Source organism: Coenobita brevimanus, chromosome 63 (genome assembly GCF_032717465.1).
Source record: "Coenobita brevimanus isolate Jiangsu-jjx chromosome 63, ASM3271746v2, whole genome shotgun sequence".
In the NCBI taxonomy this organism is placed as follows: domain Eukaryota; kingdom Metazoa; phylum Arthropoda; class Malacostraca; order Decapoda; family Coenobitidae; genus Coenobita; species Coenobita brevimanus.
This window is the reverse complement of record NC_137016.1, coordinates 32878610-32897864: the sequence shown is the minus strand read 5'-3', so window position 1 is coordinate 32897864 and position 19255 is coordinate 32878610. Positions and strand designations below refer to the sequence as shown.

Below are 19255 nucleotides of genomic sequence, written 5' to 3'. Positions count from 1 at the left end.
GAGAGTGAGTCGTCCTGTCTCGGCTACCTCCCTTTCCTTGGGGGAAGCAGCCTAGGTATAGAGATAGATAGATAGATAGATAGATCATGACCTAAAGAAATACTTCTTAGAAATAAAGCTTAGAGGACAAGATTTAGATGTTATATATTGAAAATTCTGTGAACTTCATGAATTAGGATCCAGAAGTACATCCCACAGCACAGAGAAGCAGAAAAGAAAATAAAGAAATGGTTTAATACAGAATGTAAAAAATCAAAAGATAAAAGAAATTTGTTCTGGAACAGATACAGAGGAAACAAGAGTGAAAGGGCATATAACAATTATAAAGAGGCAAGAAACGATTATACAAGAATAAGGAGGGAAGCCCAAAAACAGTTTGAGGACGACATCATAAATAAAAATAGTGATCAACCGAAGCTATTTTGCTGCTACATCTGAAGCAAAACCAAAGTAAAAGATAAAATACAATCCATTACAGATGAGGGGTGAAGCACTAATTAAGAATTTCCAATCAGTTTTAACAGAAGAAAATAATTTTGAGAGGGATTATGTGGAACATGCATGCCCACTCATACAACCAGATATACAAATATCAGAAAAAAGAAATACAGGAGGAGTTAAGTAAATTAGACAAAGGAAAAGCAAATGGTCCTGATGAAATTTCATGTTGGGTGTTACATGAATGTGCAAAGGAGTTAAGTAAACCATTATCTTTAATTTTCAAGGAATTCTTGGGACAAGGTAGACTACCTGATATTTGGAAGAAAGCAAACATTGTTCCCTTATTCAAGAAAGGGAATAGACAAAATCCACTCAACTACCGACCAGTATCACTAGCCAGTGTTGTAAGGAAGGTATTAGAAAAGCTTATAAGAAAAGTTTGGGTGAATCATTTAGAAGAACACAATATGATAACAGAAAGACAATTTGGTTTCAGAAAGGGAAAATCATGTGTTACTAATCTATTGAGCTACTATGACAGAGTAACAGAAACATTACAGAACAGAGAAGGATGGGTGGACAGTATCCATTTAGATTTCAAGAAAGCATTTGAGAGAGTACCACACCAAAGACTTTTATGGAAACTGTACCATCAAGGAGGAATCCGAGACAAAATGTATTGCTGGATGAAAGATTTTCTCAAAAAAAGAAAAATGAGAACAGTACTAACGGGAAATTACTCATCATGGAGGGAAGTGACTAGCGGAGTCCCACAGGGCTCAATGCTGGCACCAGTTATGTTTTTAGTGTATATAAATGATATAAACAGTAACGTTGGAAATGAAAGCTATCAAAATATATTTCCTAATGATGCAAAAATACAAAAAAGAATTACTAACACAGACTCTTGTAAAGAGCTACAAGAAAAATTAAATTAACTTCATGAATGGTGCAATATATGGCAAATGGAATTCAATGTGGACGAGTGTCATGTAATCAAGTTTGGTAAAAGTGGAAAAAGACCTGATTGGGATTATAAGTTAGGAAGTAAAACCCTACTCACATCAGGAAAGGAGAAGGACCTAGGTGTGATTATCAGTAACAGACTATCTCCGGATGACCACATCAGTGAGAAGGTACGGAACATGTATACACTGCTTGCAAATATAAGAATAGCATTCACATACATAAATGAAGACATGCTAAGAAAGATAATAACATCATTCATCAGACCAACCCTAGAGTATGCGTCAGTAGTCTGGAGTCCTCGTCTCAAAAAACACATACATTAGATAAGATTGAAAAAGTTCAAAGGGCCGCTACAAGACGGGTACCAAGCTTAAGGGATCTAAGCTATGAAGAAAGACTAGAAAAACTGAATATACCTACACTACAGGAGAGAAGGAAAAGAGGAGACATGATTATGCTATATAAATGCATATCAGGGAAGGAGAAAATAGACATTAATGACTACATAACCTATGGGGATGCGTCAGCAAGAGGACACTGAAAACAACTGAAAAAAGAAAAAAAAAGAAAAGAAAGAGGCGATAAAGACGAAAGGAAATTTAGTTTCCCAAATAGGGCAATTGATCAGCGGAATGCACTACCGAATGAAATAGTGTGTGCCAAAACAATTCATAACTTTAAGGATATGTACGATAAATATGGTTTAATACACGGGACAGTACGAGCTTGACTTATTCCCGTAAAGATACAATTAAGTAAGAACAATTAGGTAAGAACACGTATCAACCTAACCTTCCTAAGAGATCACACGTTATTCGGAAAATTTCGGAGGACACTTACCCCCTCCTGCTCATATACTTGTTTCAGCTACTGTATATATCCCGGCACGCACAAAGATAGAGAAACAAAGAGACACCATACATACACAAAGAGCTGGTTTTCAAAAGATATAGGGAGGGGGAATTGGCGAGCGCGTGAATGACAGAGTAAACGAGGAAGAGAGGCATTGAGGGAGGGTGTGTAAGTGAAAAGAGGCGGGGACAGTAATGGAAAGTGAAAAGTGTAGGGACCATAACATGGGGGACATGACTGGGAATGCTGCAGAGGCACGCATGAAAAGCTGCTCGGCTGGAGAATTGGGAGATGCGGGGAGGAAAGATAAAAGCATGGAAAGGGAGTGAAAGGAGTGGAAAACGGAACTCCAACAAGAGTAGAAAGGAAAACTACGAAAAGGTGAAATAAAGAAGATTAAAGTTAGACTGAAGCAATGGCGTAGTAAAGTAAAATGTATGTGTTTCCTCACTGACCTATAGTTCGTCCACTTTAACTTGAGATTTTCGTTCAATTGCAGCTATTTTTCAGAAGCTCAATTAGTAAATAAGATGGCTCTAAATCATCCCCATAACACTTATCGTTTACCAGTACCATATTCTAGCTGTAATCTCTTCCTACAGTTCAGTATTCATAGAAGGCAGTGTTACGCTTCGTTAAAGTCGACAGAGAATATTTAATCCCATAGTCTTCAAGAATGGCACATTGACGTGATGACACCGATATAAGGACTGAATAAAAAAGAAATAAATGAAGGAAATTATGCGATTTAAAGGAAGAAATTGACGAGGGGAAAAAAAAAAAGGTAAAACAAAAATACTAAAAACAAGCAACAAAGGCCAGAAAGAAAGGAAGGATTGAGGGATAAAACCAGAAGGAATGGAAACCAGACAGAAATGGAATAAACACACACACACACACACACACACACACACACACACACACACACACACACACACACACACACACACATACACACATACATACACACACACACTTTGGTAAAAAACGAGAAATACCTAAAAGTAATCTGCACAACACACACACACACACACACACACACACACACACACACACACACACACACACACACACACACACACACACACACACACTTTGGTAAAAAACGAAAAATACCTATACGTAATCTGCACAAAGGCGAAAGGGTAAAGAATGATGCAAATGGGTTGAAGAAGGGTTGGAATCAGAAATTACATTAATATTCAAGACACGACTAAGGTAAATGACGTGATTATGAAAGGGGCGAGGGGTGAGTGGGGGGTTGGGCGAGGGATGGGGGAATGGGGAAGACGGGGTGGCGACATGTGGATGGCGAGGCAGGGGAAATGGTATTGGGGTTCAAAGGGTTAGAGATGAGGGAGCGGTTGTGAGGGATGGGGGAGTGGGGAAGAGGAGGTGGCGACATGAGGAAGGAGGGACTGGGGAAATGGTATTGGGGTTCAAAGGATGAGAGGTGAGGGAGGGGTTGAAGGGATGGGAAAGAGAGGGTGGAGAGATGGGGAAAGTGGGGTTGGGTATAAGGGACTGGAAAGGGTGGGGTATAAGGCAGTGGATAGGTGGTGGATAGTAGGGCAGTCGGTGGTACAGTTGTGGACACGAAACACAGCTTCTCTTGATTTCAATAAATATAACGACAGTGAGCAATGGCTTTTAAATACTAGAGATGTGTTTGGAGCCGAGCAAATTTTTACACTTATGTTTCTAAAACTACAAAAAAAAAGAAAAAGAAAAAGAAAGAAACAAAGAAGTCCTCCGGTTGAAGGGCTTGCAAATAAGTATTCCTTAATGCTGCACTATATCTTTTCACCTTTCTGCTTTGTCCGTTACGCTCTGCCACTAAATCATTATTTATTTCGAATGTGTTTTTCCTGATTGACTGTCGAGATCGCATAAAAGTTTAAAGCAACTGGAATAAATATCAACTCCGTCATTTTCTTCCTTTTTAGTTTTTATTCGAAAAACAACATCTGATTTGGTCATTGCTCTATAAAGAGGAAATGTCACAATGACCATTTATATGTTTATTTAATGACCATCACAGGTTGCAGAGAAGAAAATAAGCGAGAGAGAGAGAGAGAGAGAGAGAGAGAGAGAGAGTGGAGTTAGGGAGAGAAATGGAGAGATAGAGAGGAAGAATGGAGTGATAAAGATAGGAAAAGATGAGGGTGAAAGAAGAAAGGACAATTAGGTCTGCCATAAAAATGTAGAGGTGCAGGAGACAGGAAGGAGAAAATGTGAGAAAGGAGAAAGGGAATAGTGTGTGTGTGTGTGTGTGTGTGAGAGAGAGAGAGAGAGAGAGAGAGAGAGAGAGAGAGAGAGAGAGAGAGAGAGAGAGGTACACAAGTACACCTGCCTGACCCCCTGTCCACCTCAACACCGGTAAACATACCCAGCTCACAGGCTTCTTTACCACAAGTGCACATACCTAACCCCCGGTCCACTTCAACACAGGTGCACAAACCCAACCCACAGGCTTCCCTACAACAAGTGCACATGCCTGACCTCTGGGCTCCCAACCAAGTAACCCTTATCCACCGCCTCCACCTATGAAGACTGGAGGTACACCGGCAACGCCACCCATTACTCAATCCACCAATCCCATGAACTCAACTGACACGAACATCAGTCATACCAGCATCAACAACATTAGCAATCAGCAACAACTCCAATAATACCAGCAGAATCGCAAACAACACTAGCAGAAAGACAAACAACAACAGCAGATACACCAACAACACCACCAGATACACCAACAACAGCGGTGGCAACAACAACAGCACCAGCAGCAACTCCAATATCACCCGCAGCAGCACCAACAATATCAGTGGCAACACCAACAACACTTTAGAAAATCATCCAGCGAAGAGTACCTTCATAATCTGCACCCACAACCCAAAAGGCAAAGCAGGTTGTTGCTTCAACGACAACAACAACAGCGAGAGTTGCCCATCACAGCCTTCTTGGACCTCCCAGGATCATACGCACCCAGCTGCACCCCAGACCCGAAAACCAGGTGGACCTGAATCACAACCAGCCGACTCATTTGCCCCCTCCCGCAGTCCCCAGACGTGACAACCTACCTGGTAAGAAAGTCAGGACTCGCCCCCACAATTCAATCAACAAGACGGACTGGCCAGCCCCACAGTACAGCACTGCACGTTCACACAACTCTCGTACAGTGACACCTCACCAACCAGCCCCACTAATGCCCTCATTAGCTACTCGAGGCTCATCAAAGACTTACTTCTACCACTGCAAAGGAAGTGGATATTCCGACAAAAATTGCCACTGGCTTAGCTGGTGTGACCTCTGTCACCGAGTAGGTCACACCATTGAAAACTGTTGCACCCTTCAAGCTCAGGAAAGGGAAGAGACAATCTCCCGCCAGCTGTCACTGCTGGTTGACACCCCCAACAGGCACTTCTTGAGGCTACCACCCATCAGCGGTTCACCAACCCCTCTCTCAAAACCCCATAACACATAATTCCCCCAATCACGCCGGAACTATGCCAGCCGTTAATAATACAGAGAAATTGACAATCATTTCAGCAAATGTCAGGGGCCTCCAAACCACTATAGGAGACCTGAACCACTCTTTTATTATACCAAACAATCCAGATATCTTTGCCACTGTTGAGACCTTTCTCAATGCTTCAGTAGCTACTAACATCGACCAAATAAAAGGATACTCAGCATGGCATCGAAGGGATCGTGCTCACGGCACCTTTGGGGGCGTCGCTGTCTGCTTCCGAAATGGCCCTACATGTCGACATGGAGGAGCACCTGGAGATGTCATTCTTCAAGCTGTGGACAAACAATGACACATTCTTACTCTGCGTATGCTACCGCCCTCAGTGGCAGGGAAGTGCCCCCATCCAGTTCATTCATGCCAACTTAGACTCAATGCTCCTCCAACACTCCTGGAAACACCTTATTATTGTTGGTGACCTGAACCAACACCTTGTGGCAGGACCATTTCAGAAGCTATTAACAGATTATGGACTCACCAATCATGTCACTTTTCCCACCCACATCTCAGGCTCATCCCTGGACCCAGTCATCTCTGACCTTCCAGAGGAAGCGATCACCTGTGGCCCCTTGGGAATGGTGGGATCATCAGACCACTCAGCGATCCTCACCACTATCAGGAACTCAGTTGAGCGGGATGTGCCTGCACCCTGAACCAACTGGCTGTGGGCTCAGGGAGACTGGGACAGCCTCATAGGGGAGCTGGACTCAATGGAGTGGACGTTATTACTCCATAGTGGCGTCGACTCACAAGTAGACGTCTTCAACAACGTCCTACTATCCCTACAGAGGAAATACATACCCAGCCAAGAGTACAAAACCAAACCTCGGGATCAGCCATGGATTGGCTTTCAGTGTCGGACTGCTGCTGATGCCAAGAGCAGGGCCTGGACGAGGTACAAGTCACCCCTCACAGCAGAACAAAAATGCCCACAAAGAAGCCTGCAAGAATATGAGATGGGTCCAAAAATAAGCCATACAACGCTGGAGAGAAGCTGTAAAAAATAAACTCAGTGGTCGGAATGTAAGCAGCAAAGAGTGGTGGAGTGGAATTCAACAGCATCAGGGCCTGGCTGCTGACAACACCATCCCACCACTCAGCAGGCCTGATGGAAGCATAGCCACCCTTGCCACCGACAAGGCGCAACTATTAGCTGCTCACTTCTCCTTTAAAATGTCTGTACCGGATCCCACACTGCCTCCCTCTAAGATTCTTCCTCTCACCAATGCCTCACTGGAGAATTTTACCATCACCACTGAGGAGGTCAAGAAACAGCTGCTCCTGCTGGATCCCAAAAAGGCACTCGGGCCTGACAATATCATTACTCACGTCCTCAAGCGATGTGCTGCACAGCTGGCCCCATCCCTCACCATCATCTTCAACAACTGTCTCTCCTCATGTAAGTGGCCAGCGCAGTGGAAAGAAGCTAGGGTGGTGGAAGTACACAAGAAAAATAGCAAAAGTGACCCAAAGAACTTCAGACCAATATCCCTTCTCTCCATCGTTGGAAAGGTAATGGAGTCAATCATGGCCAGCAAGATCACCAGCTTCCTGGATTCCCACCATCTCCTCAACACCAAGCAGTTTGGCTTCAGGATGGGGAAGTCGGCTGCGGACCTCCTCCTCCTTCAGTCCACTGCTTGGAATCACTCTCTTGACACCTTCATTGTGGCTCTAGACATAGCTGGAGCCTTTGACAGGGTGTGGCACCAGGGCATCATCGCCAAACTGGGGAGCCTGGGTGTGCGCAGTGCCCTCCTGAACCTCATCCAGGATTACCTCAGTTGTAGGACCCTCAGAACGGCAGTAAGCGGCCACACATCCAACCAATTCCCCATAATGGCTAGTGTTCCCCAAGGCAGTATACTCGGGCCTCTCCTCTGGAACGTCTACTTCAATGACATCCTCCAACTCATCCCAGAAGCTAAAGCATATGCGGATGACTGCACTCTGTCATTCTCCTGTGACAGAAGTGAGTGGCAGGACACAGTCTACCGCATCAACCAGGCACTAGAGAAAATTGTGTCTTGGAGCAAGCGATGGCAAGTCACCCTGGCCCCTGACAAGACACAGCTCATGCTTATTTCCCACAGGCAGGACCTAGCTGACTTGTCCCCACTGGATGTACAGCTAGAGGGAAGAAAGCTTCCCCTACAGGACTCCATCAACATCCTCGGAGTAGAGTATGATTCGGGCCTCTCGTTCACCAGCCATGCCAGGAAAGTGGCCAAGAATGCAGCCTGGAGACTGAACTGTGTCCACTGAATATCTCACCTGCTGGACACCAAGGGAGTGGAGGTGCTTTACAAGGCACAAGTTCGCTCTGTCATGGAGTATTCTCCACTTGCCTGGTCTTCATGCCCTCCCTCCTACCTGGCCACCCTAGACCATGTCCAGGCTAGAGCTCAACGACTGGTGCGAATCAAAGCAGCCCCACACCAGCCTGCCCCCTTCCAACCCCTCCAGGAGCGCAGGGATGTGGCAGGTCTGTGTGTGATGCACAAGGCTCACATCCTACATACCCGCCACCTAGTGACCCTGCAACTCCCTTCGCCCCCACCGGCCACACACACTACCAGGGCAGCCCCATTCAGACAGCAACAAGTCGACGTCCCCTACTCCAGGACAGAACACCACTTCTGCTCCTTCCTACCCCGATATGGCCGCCTGTGGAACAAGCTGGTGCGCAACACAGACATTGGCCACAGCGACTCCCTACAAGCCTTCAAGCGAGAGGTCAACAGATGGGTGGCGTCGGCAAGAGACTATAATAATTATTAGCTACAGGTAGCAATAGTGTCGACAACACTAATTATAATCAATATGTATGTCAATATGTAAATTTTCTACTACCAATTAGCTATAGATAGCACTAGATTCAATCCTAGTTGCTTTAGCTTAAATTTCGAAAGTAACTATTAGGACCTTGACAACACCAAATGTAACTCTGCAATAAACCATGTTAAAAAAAAAAAAGAGAGAGAGAGAGAGAGAGAGAGAGAGAATTAGTGACAAGGAAGAGAGAGAAAAGTGAGACAGAGAGGTTAGAGACAGAGAGAAAACCAAGAAAAGTGGGAGAGGGGAAACAGGGAGCGAGTAGTAAGAAATAAATAGAAGGATGACATAAAAGGGAAGAGACGTAAGAGAAAGAATATTAGAATAGGAGAAGCACATAGAGGAGGAAGACAAGAAAAGAAGATGAATAAACGATTAGGAAGACAGGAAGAGAAGAGAAAGATTATCCATTAAAAGGTTAAAAAAGACAAAGATTTATTGTTAGAAGGGGAACAGGGAGAACTGATATGAAATGGAAGAAAAAGACTGATCGTTAATAGGAGAAAAGCGAGATGAAAAAGAGAAGTGGAAGATTAATAATTAGGAGATGTAGAGGAAGAGAGATTAGGTAAAGAAGACGAGATTAGGAAAGACAGAGAGAGAGAGAGAGAGAGAGAGAGAGAGAGAGAGAGAGAGAGAGAGAGAGAGAGAGAGAAAATGGCTTGAACACAAAACCGGGTATCTAAATTGGACATGTTCAGGAGAAGGGGAGGGGATAGAAAGGAGGAGGTAGAAAGGGGAGGTGAGGGGAGGAAGTGGAGGGGAGGGGTGGGGAGGAAGGGGAGGGAGGAGAAGGGAGGAAATACGGAGGGAAGGAAGTGAAGGGGAGGGGAGACAGCGGACAGGAGAACGGGGAGGAGGTTGATGGGAGAGTTAAGAGAAAAGAATTTTGGAGGGAAGATGAAGGGAAGGGTAAGAGGGAGAAGAGGGGAAAGTGAGGTGGGAGAAGAGAGGAAGGGGAAGAAAGGGGAGCGGAAGGGAGGAGGAACTTTCACAGTAGCTTACACACACACACACACACACACACACACACACACACACACACACACACACACACACACACACACACACACACACACATTTATGAACTCACTCAGATCATGTACATGAGAATAGCCACAATGGTTTCAGTTTTTCAGTCCTTCATAACCCGTTCCTTCAGAGTCAATAGCCACATATAAAAGAATCTGTGTGTTCTTACCTTACCTAATTGTTCTTACCTAATTGTATCTTTACAGGAATGAGTCAAGCTCGTACTGTCCCGTGTCTTAAACCATATTTATCGTACATATCCTTACATTTGTGAATTGTTTTGGCACACACTATTTCATTCGGTAGTGCATTCCATTGATCAATTGCTCTGTTTGGGAAACTGAATTTCCTTACGTCTTTATCACCTCTCTTCTGATGCAGTTTTTTGCAGTGTCCTCTTGCTGATGCTTCTCCATATGTTAAGTAATCATTTATGTCTATTTTCTCCTTTCCTGATATGCATTTATTTAGCATTATCATGTCATCTCTTTTCCTTCTCTCCTGTAGTGTTGGTAGATTCAGTTTATTTAGTCTTTCTTCGTAGCTTAGGTCCCTTAAGCTTGGTATCCATCTTGTAGCGGCCCTTTGAACTTTTTCAATCTGGTCTATGTGCTTTTTGAGATGAGGACTCCAGACTACTGATGCATATTCCAGGGTTGGTCTAATGAATGATGTTATTATCCTTCTTAGCATGTCTTCATTTATGTATGTGAATGCTATTCTCATATTTGCAAGCAGTGTATACATGTTCCGTACCTTCTCGCTGATGTGGTCAGCCGGAGATAGTCTGTTATTGATGATCACACCTAGGTCTTTCTCTCTTTCTGATGTGTATAGGGTTTTATTTCCTAACTTATAATCCCAATCAGGTCTTTTTCCACTTTTACCAAACTTGATTACATGACACTTGTCCACATTGAATTCCATTTGCCATGTACTACTCCATTCATAAAGTTTATTTAATTCTTCTTGTAGCTCTTTACAAGAGTCTGTGTTAGTAATTCTCCTTTGTATTTTTGTATCATCTGCAAACATATTCAGATAGCTCTCATTTTCAGTGTTCCTGTTTATATCATTTATATACACTAAAAACATGATTGGTGCCAGCACTGAACCCTGTGGTACTCCACTAGTCACTTCTTTCCATGATGAGTAGTTTCCTCTTAGTATTGTCCTCATTTCTCTTTTTCTGAGAAAGTCTTGCATCCAACAAAACAGTTTGCCTCGAATTCCTCCTTGATGGTACAGTTTCCATAAAAGTCTTTGGTGTGGTACTGTGTCAAAAGCTTTCTTGAAATCTAAATAGATACTGTCCACCCATCCTTCCCTTTCCTGTATTGTGTTTGTTACTCTGTCATAGTAGCTCAACAGATTAGTAACACATGATTTTCCTTTTCTGAAACCAAACTGTCTTTCTGTTATCATACTGTGTTCTTCTAGATGATTTACCCAAGCTTTTCTTATAAGTTTTTCTAATACCTTGCTTACAACACTGGTCAGTGATACTGGTCGATAGTTGAGTGGATTTTGTCTATTTCCTTTCTTGAATAAGGGGACAATATTTGCTTTTTTCCAAATATCAGGTAGTTTACCTTGACTCAAGGATTTCTTGAAAAATAAAAATAATGGTTTACATAACTCCTTTGCACATTCTCGTAATACTCAACATGAAATTTCATCAGGACCACTTGCTTTTCCTCTGTCTAATCTACTTAACTTCTCCTGTATTACTTTTTCTGCTATTTGTATATCTGGTAGTATGTGTGGACATGCGTGTTCCACATAGTCCCTCTCAAAAAATTTTTCTTCTGTAAAAACTAATTGGAAATTCTTATTTAGTGCTTCACAAATATCTTTCTCTTGTGTATAAGTGATTCCCTCGTCCGTAATGGATTGTATTATATCTTTTACTTTAGTTTTGCTTCTGATATAGCTGTAAAACAGCTTTGGTTGATCACTACTTTTATTTATTATATCCTCCTCAAACTGTTTTTGGGCTTCCCTCCTTATTCTTGTATAGTCGTTTCTTGCCTGTTTGTAATTATTGTACGCCCTTTCACTATTGTGTCTTCTGTATCTATTCCACAACAAATCACTTTTTTCTTTTGATTTTTTACATTCTGTATTGAACCATTTCTGTATTTTCTTATCTGCTTTGTGCTGTGGGATGTACTTCTGGACTCCTATTTCATAAAATTCACAAAAATTTTTATATACAGCATTTAAATCTTGTCCTCTAAGCTCACTTTCCCAATCAACTTCTAAGAAATAGGTCTTGATAATTTCCCTTTTTATAGTTTAGGCTCTTTTTGTAACTATCATTGCTGTTTACTATGTCATATGCTATTCTGAAGTTATAATTTAGTACTGCATGATCGCTTTTGGCGAGTGGAGGGTGATATATTAAACTGTCAATATCATTTTCTTGCCTTGTAAATATTAGATCTAGCACTGAAGGTACATCAAGTCCTCTTTTTCTGGTGGTTTCCCTCACATGTTGCGTTAAGAAAAACTCTTGTACGAGATCCAGGAGCTTTTGGTCCCAACAGCTTTCTCGGCTATTTATATCTAGAGTATTCCAATTTATATTTGCATTGAAGTCCCCAGTTAGTATAATTCTTTCCGATTTCTCTTCCATTTTATGTAGCAATGATCTTATACTCTGAAGTGTACTCTCTGCCAGGTCCTCATATTCGTCTCTTTCCCATGTGTTTGATCTGGGTGGCATGTACAAATTGGCTACAATTACTTTACCTTCAGATGTGTCGATCTCAACTGCAATCAGTTCTACTTGTGATGGTATATCTAGTTTTATTTCCTTGACTTTTAGATTTTTCTTAGTTAATATTATAATTCCTTCTCCTTTTTTTAAATATCTGTCTCTTCTCCATATATTGTATTCCTCTAAGTTTAGTATGTCATTTGATATCCTTGGTATTAATTTTGTTTCAGTTAGGCATATTATTTGTGGTTCATTTTCTCTGACATAATCATTCATCTCTAGTAATTTAGATACCATTCCATCCACATTTGAATACATCAACTTTATCATCTTGTTTATATACTTGTCATGACATGGTTCTACTACCTTCCTCCTTTTTCTTCCATCCTGTTTGTGTACCACTTTCGTACCTGCAATCCTATTACTTTGTAAAAAAATTTCTTCTTGTCCTCTTCTGATCTTCCCTCATTTTTTGTTTTTGCTTCCTCCCTTTTCTCTTTCAGTAATTCCAGTTCCTCTTGTGTTAGGCATCTTTTTATCCATACATTTTTGAACTCCTCTTTTTCCTTAAGATTCTTTGCATTTTTTTAGTATCTCTTCCACAGTGTTTACACCCTGGAAAGTCACCTTTAGAGGTCTTGTCTTGCATTTCTCGTATTTCCCTAACCTTTTGTGTTCCTCTATGTCTTTACTACAGATTTCATCTGATACTTCTTTCAGTAAGCTCATTACATTTGCCATCTCCTTTTTGTCTCTTGTGATCTTGTTTTTAACTTCATCCTCTTCTATACCAGTAATTACTATTGATTTATTTATTTCTACTGAATATCTGACTAACTTTGGATTGTTTTGGATTATTCTTTTCACCTCCTTTTTAATGCTTTTTTCCTCCACCCTTGTTTCTAAGTCTTTCTTTACTTTCACCATTTCTGCATACGTGGTTTCTACATCATTTTTGTAGCTTTTGCACAGCTTCATTTACTTGTGTTATCTTCTCCTCAATATCACTGCTCTGGTGTGTGTGTGTGTGTGTGTGTGTGTGTGTGTGTGTGTGTGTGTGTGTGTGTGTGTGTGTGTGTGTGTGTGTGTGTGTGTGTGTGTGTGTGTGTGTGTGTGTGTGTGTGTGTGTGTGTGTGTGTGTGTGTGTGTGTGTGTGTGTGTGTGTGTGTGTGTGTGTGTGTGTGTGTGTGTGTGTGTGTGTGTGTGTGTGTGTGTGTGTGTGTGTGTGTGTGTGTGTGTGTGTGTGTGTGTGTGTGTGTGTGTGTGTGTGTGTGTGTGTGTGTGTGTGTGTGTGTGTGTGTGTGTGTGTGTGTGTGTGTGTGTGTGTGTGTGTGTGTGTGTGTGTGTGTGTGTGTGTGTGTGTGTGTGTGTGTGTGTGTGTGTGTGTGTGTGTGTGTGTGTGTGTGTGTGTGTGTGTGTGTGTGTGTGTGTGTGTGTGTGTGTGTGTGTGTGTGTGTGTGTGTGTGTGTGTGTGTGTGTGTGTGTGTGTGTGTGTGTGTGTGTGTGTGTGTGTGTGTGTGTGTGTGTGTGTGTGTGTGTGTGTGTGTGTGTGTGTGTGTGAGGACTCTAAATTATCATAAATAATAGCTGGTAGCATAGACGTAAGGTAGAGGTTAAGTGCAAAGTCATATGCTAGACGCCGAAGAAAATGTGTTGGCAAAATTCTCTCGCAGGAATGCCAGACGGCAAGGTATGACCGGAAAGCTACCATACACACATACACACACACAGGCTTCTAGAACATTCGACAACAGTGTAGCTCAAGTGACGGAATTTCTCATATACGGAAGGAACGAAGAGAAGAAGGCAGAAGGAGTTAGGAGGCTGGAGGAGAAAGAAGAGAAAGGGAGAAGGGGGTCTAGACTCGAGAGAAAAGCAAGGTGATGTTAAAAAGGGGTCAGGCTCACGAAGTTACCTTAGTGTAAATTTTGAGATATCCCCTTGAAGAAAATAAAGCTACAATCAACCCCAGACTCATCTTTATCTTCTCCTGTCACCGACTACAAGTGAACTGAGGTTATCTCCTACAAATCTACTCACGATTAACTACAGCTCAGCTACGACTACGATTTAATCAATTACAGAGCTGATGTGTGTGTGTGTGTGTGTGTGTGTGTGTGTGTGTGTGTGTGTGTGTGTGTGTGTTTATCCTCGTAATGTAGTTATATTTTTAGGGAGGAGATGAATATACAGCACCCGATCTGCAGTTTTACACTGTTAAATGTCCCCTCCCTCTCCTCTCTCTCTCTCTCTCTCTCTCTCCAACAGGTGAGATATTTCAGTGTCCGTGACAATAGCAACATTTACCACCGGTCTCCATTCACTGTTATTTTTCTCTTATATTCACTATCACACTCGCTGCTCTATTTCTGCCTCACTCCTTTGTTACCAGTGATGGTGGTGTGTGTTTTAAAATCTAGCTGTGTGTGTGTGTGTGTGTGTGTGTGTGTGTGTGTGTGTGTGTGTGTGTGTGTGTGTGTGTGTGTGTGTGTGTGTGTGTGTGTGTGTGTGTGTGTGTGTGTGTGTGTGTGTGTAGGTGTGTGTGTGTGTGTGTGTAATGGTAATAGTGCTGAGCCAACAGGACAGCTACAAAACGGTGACGTAGAGAAACAAAATACCAATCAAATGGAGAACATTACATACCTGTACGGATTAAAATTTTGTCCCTAACTAGTGTTCTTCTTCATCGGTGGCCAAGTGGTTAGCGGGTCAAGTTCCAGTTATTTTGTGGCCTTCCATATGGGTTCGATTCAGAAGAAAATCATCCGCAGGTGGCAAGAATGAAATATAAGAGACGTGGTGGTGAGGATGTGGTTAACTCGTTGCCATAGACGCCTTTGGATTGTTTATTCATTTTAAATTCAAATAATTTTATGCAACTTGTTAACCCCTTCAGTCCAGTGACGTATTATCTGGTTTACTCTTGCTGTTACTAGATGGGAAGACGCTTTTTAATGAATGGGTTGATGGAGGCTATAATTATATAACTGTTTTAGTTCGAAATGTTTTAAGCTGAATAAAATCGTTTGGAGAGGCAGAACGAGATAAAAAAAAATCATCGGATGAAGATTAACTTCCAGCATATCACAGGCTTAATTACTTGTTCTTCAACTCTAGCTACTAAAATTTCGACAAGATAAACAAAATTGTCTTCAAGTAGCTTGAATGAGAACTTAACCCCTTCGTTACGGTGACTTCATATTATCACCCAACCAATTAACGACTAAATTCAAAGATTTTTATTAAACTAGTAAATGTGGAGTCGATCGTGGCTATATCATCTTTCCATTTAGAAAAGTCTCCCACTTGATGATGAAAATCGTGTGAAGTAGCATGACGAAGAGAATAATACGTCATTGGATAATAGAGCTTAATGAATCCGCAGAGAGTAAAAGGGGTAATATGAAAAGCGGTGAATATGAAGGCAGACCAAGACATTATGCAATGTTGTGGTTCAAAGGCAGCGGCACATTAACTGGTGAGAAGTATTGTATCACACACAATACCAGCCCATTAGCTCACGCACCACACAATGTGAGAGCAAATTTTTCACACAACAACAGTAAAGATCTAATAAAAGCGGCATTGAAATATCTACTGTGAACTATTCATAAACACTGATTTTGGTCAATACAGTTTCCTACAGCTGTTCATTACTTAAGTGCTAAACTTTAATAAAACACACCTATAATATGCACGATATTAATTTAAATGCAGATACTTTGAACTGCATTTTCAATTACTTTTTTGCTTCCAGCATCTCTGCGCTGTGGAGAACAGAATACTTCATGGTGATGTATAAGACATTCTTCTCAAAGAAATTTTATAAAAAAAGAATAAATTAGATTTTATCCCCACTGACAATGCATAAATTCATATAGTGAAAAATGTAACTCACTGAAAATAATGTGGAAAGCGGCCGCAGAATGGTTAACTGTGAGGCAGTACTTTAAGTAGACAAGAGGACGGGCTGATCCTATGCAAACGGCCAATCTTCTAGCAGTGTAAGAGAAGACAGCAAAGTTTTCTGTACTATTTAAGAATAAGTACTTGCAGCTGATGGATGAAGTAGATGACAATATAGAACAAACACTGGAAGTGAAACATCGGCGTCCTGCAAATAGTATTAGAGTTACAAAGAAATGTCTTTGTCCTGCGAGTTTAACCTTCTGCAGATTTGTCTAAAAATCGAATAATTTCATTCTTGCCTAACCCTAAGCCCTTCACTAAGTTTGGTTCAAATCAAATAAAAACTGAGTTGACCTTGCTCTGTAATCTTAACCCTTGATCTATTGTTCTTAAAAATGAATATCTCATTCTTGACTAACCACTCAATCCTTCCGCCAAGTTTTATCCAAATCGGATTTGAAATGTTTGAGTTACAGGGCTTTACCCTATGTCATGGCCATGCCCTTTGACAGACTGTTCTCAAAATCAAATCTTTTCATCCTTGCTAGGCCCTGAACCCTTCACAAAAATTTGGTCTAAATCGAATAAAGCTGCTGAAGCTGATCATGCAATATGTCTTTTATCTTTGACATTCCCTGAGGCCTTAAGCTAAGCCAAACTTTCTCAAAACTGAATCCCCCCATCCTTACCACACAGTGAATCCTATATGGAGTAGGTTTAAACTGGACAAAAACTGGTTAAGCTGACCTTTCCATGTAAACTTTTCCTTTGTCCTCCTGTTCTCATAAACAATGGGCCAGACCCTTGTATGAAACCCAAACTTTGTACCAAGCATGGCCCAAACCAGGTAAAAAAAAAAAAATGTTTTAGTTATGTTCACTCACAGATAGAAGGCTCGAAATCTGACTCTGCCTTGTGACGCTGTTCTTTGACTGATTGCTCTCAAAATTGAATCCATTTTTTCTTACCTCAGTTTATTCCTTTCCACCAAAATTGGTATAAATCAGAAAGAAACCGCAAGCCGACATTGTAATGTTACCTTAATGTTTGACCTATTGTTTTCGAAGACAAGAGATGAACCCCTTGGGTATCCCCCAACCTTTTCATCAAGTTTCGTCAAAACAGGATCAAAACTGCTTGAGTAATTCTGTTCACACACACACACACACACACACACACACACACACACACACACACACACACACACACACACACACACACACACACACACACACACACACACACACACACACACACACACACACACACACACACACACACACACACACACACACACACACACACACACACACACACACACACACACACACACACACACACACACACACACACACACACACACACACACACACACACACACACACACACACACACACACACACACACACACACACACACACACACACACACACACACACACACACACACACACACACACACACACACACACACACACACACACACACACACACACACACACACACACACACACACACACACACACACACACACACACACACACACACACACACACACACACACACACACACACACACACACACACACACACACACACACACACACACACACACACACACACACACACACACACACACACACACACACACACACACACACACACACACACACACACACACACACACACACACACACACACACACACACACACACACACACACACACACACACACACACACACACACACACACACACACACACACACACACACACACACACCGCTTGAACTATCATGCGTGCTGGTGTAACGATTGATAAGTTTTCTAGAAACGTAAATGACCCAGCACTATATGTCGGAGATATGAAACCTCAAAATGTTACTGGCAAGCTTTCAGAGAGCGCAGAAAAGGACTTCTCAAGAAGTGACTGTTATTGGGTGACACGAATGGACACATCAGAGAGACTTGACTTGATTTGACATAGACTTCCTGTATATTGGTTGCTGTAGGTGGCATAAGATCCATTTTAGATGATAAAAGTTGGGGATGATCCCGAGGTAAGGATCCTGTGGACTCCCTTCATATGTGCTCTCAATGGTAGTGTTCTCGGGGTCCACAGGAGCCTTACCTCGGAATAGTCCCCATGCTTTATCATCTAAAATGGATCCTATGCTACCTATAGTAACCAATATACAGCAGGTTTGAGTCAAGTCTCTCTGATGTATACATAGTTCCACTTTATTGAAGAGGTTAGTGTATTGGAATAAAATCTAATTTTGTATAATCTTTAAAAATTGTATAAATTTATATAATGAAAAAATGCAACAAATCTAGAGAAAAACCTAGGTACTGCAAATTATTTTTCACGTTTTTAAAATTTTAATTTCACGAGTAATACAATTTACTCTGACGCGCTTGAAAAGGAGATATTAGAGGCTTAACTTAATTTAATAAGGAAAAAGTTATATTTTTAAATATAGAGGTAAAATCCAAAGCTATTACTTTACATTTCTCTTTCCAATACACTAATCTCTTCAAGAAAGTGGGACTATGTATACATCAGAGGCTTGACTCAGATTTCCGGTATATTGGTTACTATAGGTAGAATAAGATCCATTTTACATGATAAAAGATGGGGACGATTCCGAGGCAAGACTCCTGTGGACCCCAAGAACACTGCCGTTGAGAACATGGAGAGATGGTAGTTACAGATTTACTGGGACTGGATAGCACTTAGTATCGTCCAGTAAGTAAGAGCAGAAAAAGTTGGGAGTCCATCGTCCTTCAGTGGATAACAGTGACGACGACGATGACGACGATGATGGTATTATTCAACGATTCACGCAACAAAGTACGGAATAAACATAACAAAGACATTCCCCAGAGAAAAAAAGTAAAATCAGTCAACCATGCACTTCAGCGGGGGAAGATTTTTCTGACAATAAACTGCTGAAAATCAGGTGAAAT

General features: G+C 41.6%; 1 protein-coding gene across 1 annotated transcript; it reads left to right on the top strand.

The window, feature by feature from the left end:
* The first annotated feature begins 8119 nt into the window (after positions 1–8119).
* On the top strand, positions 8120–8572 carry LOC145404410 (uncharacterized). The gene has a single exon (XM_080275926.1). It carries the CDS (start codon positions 8120–8122, stop codon positions 8570–8572), a length of 453 nt encoding a protein of 150 aa, XP_080132052.1.
* Positions 8573–19255: the final 10683 nt, after the last annotated feature.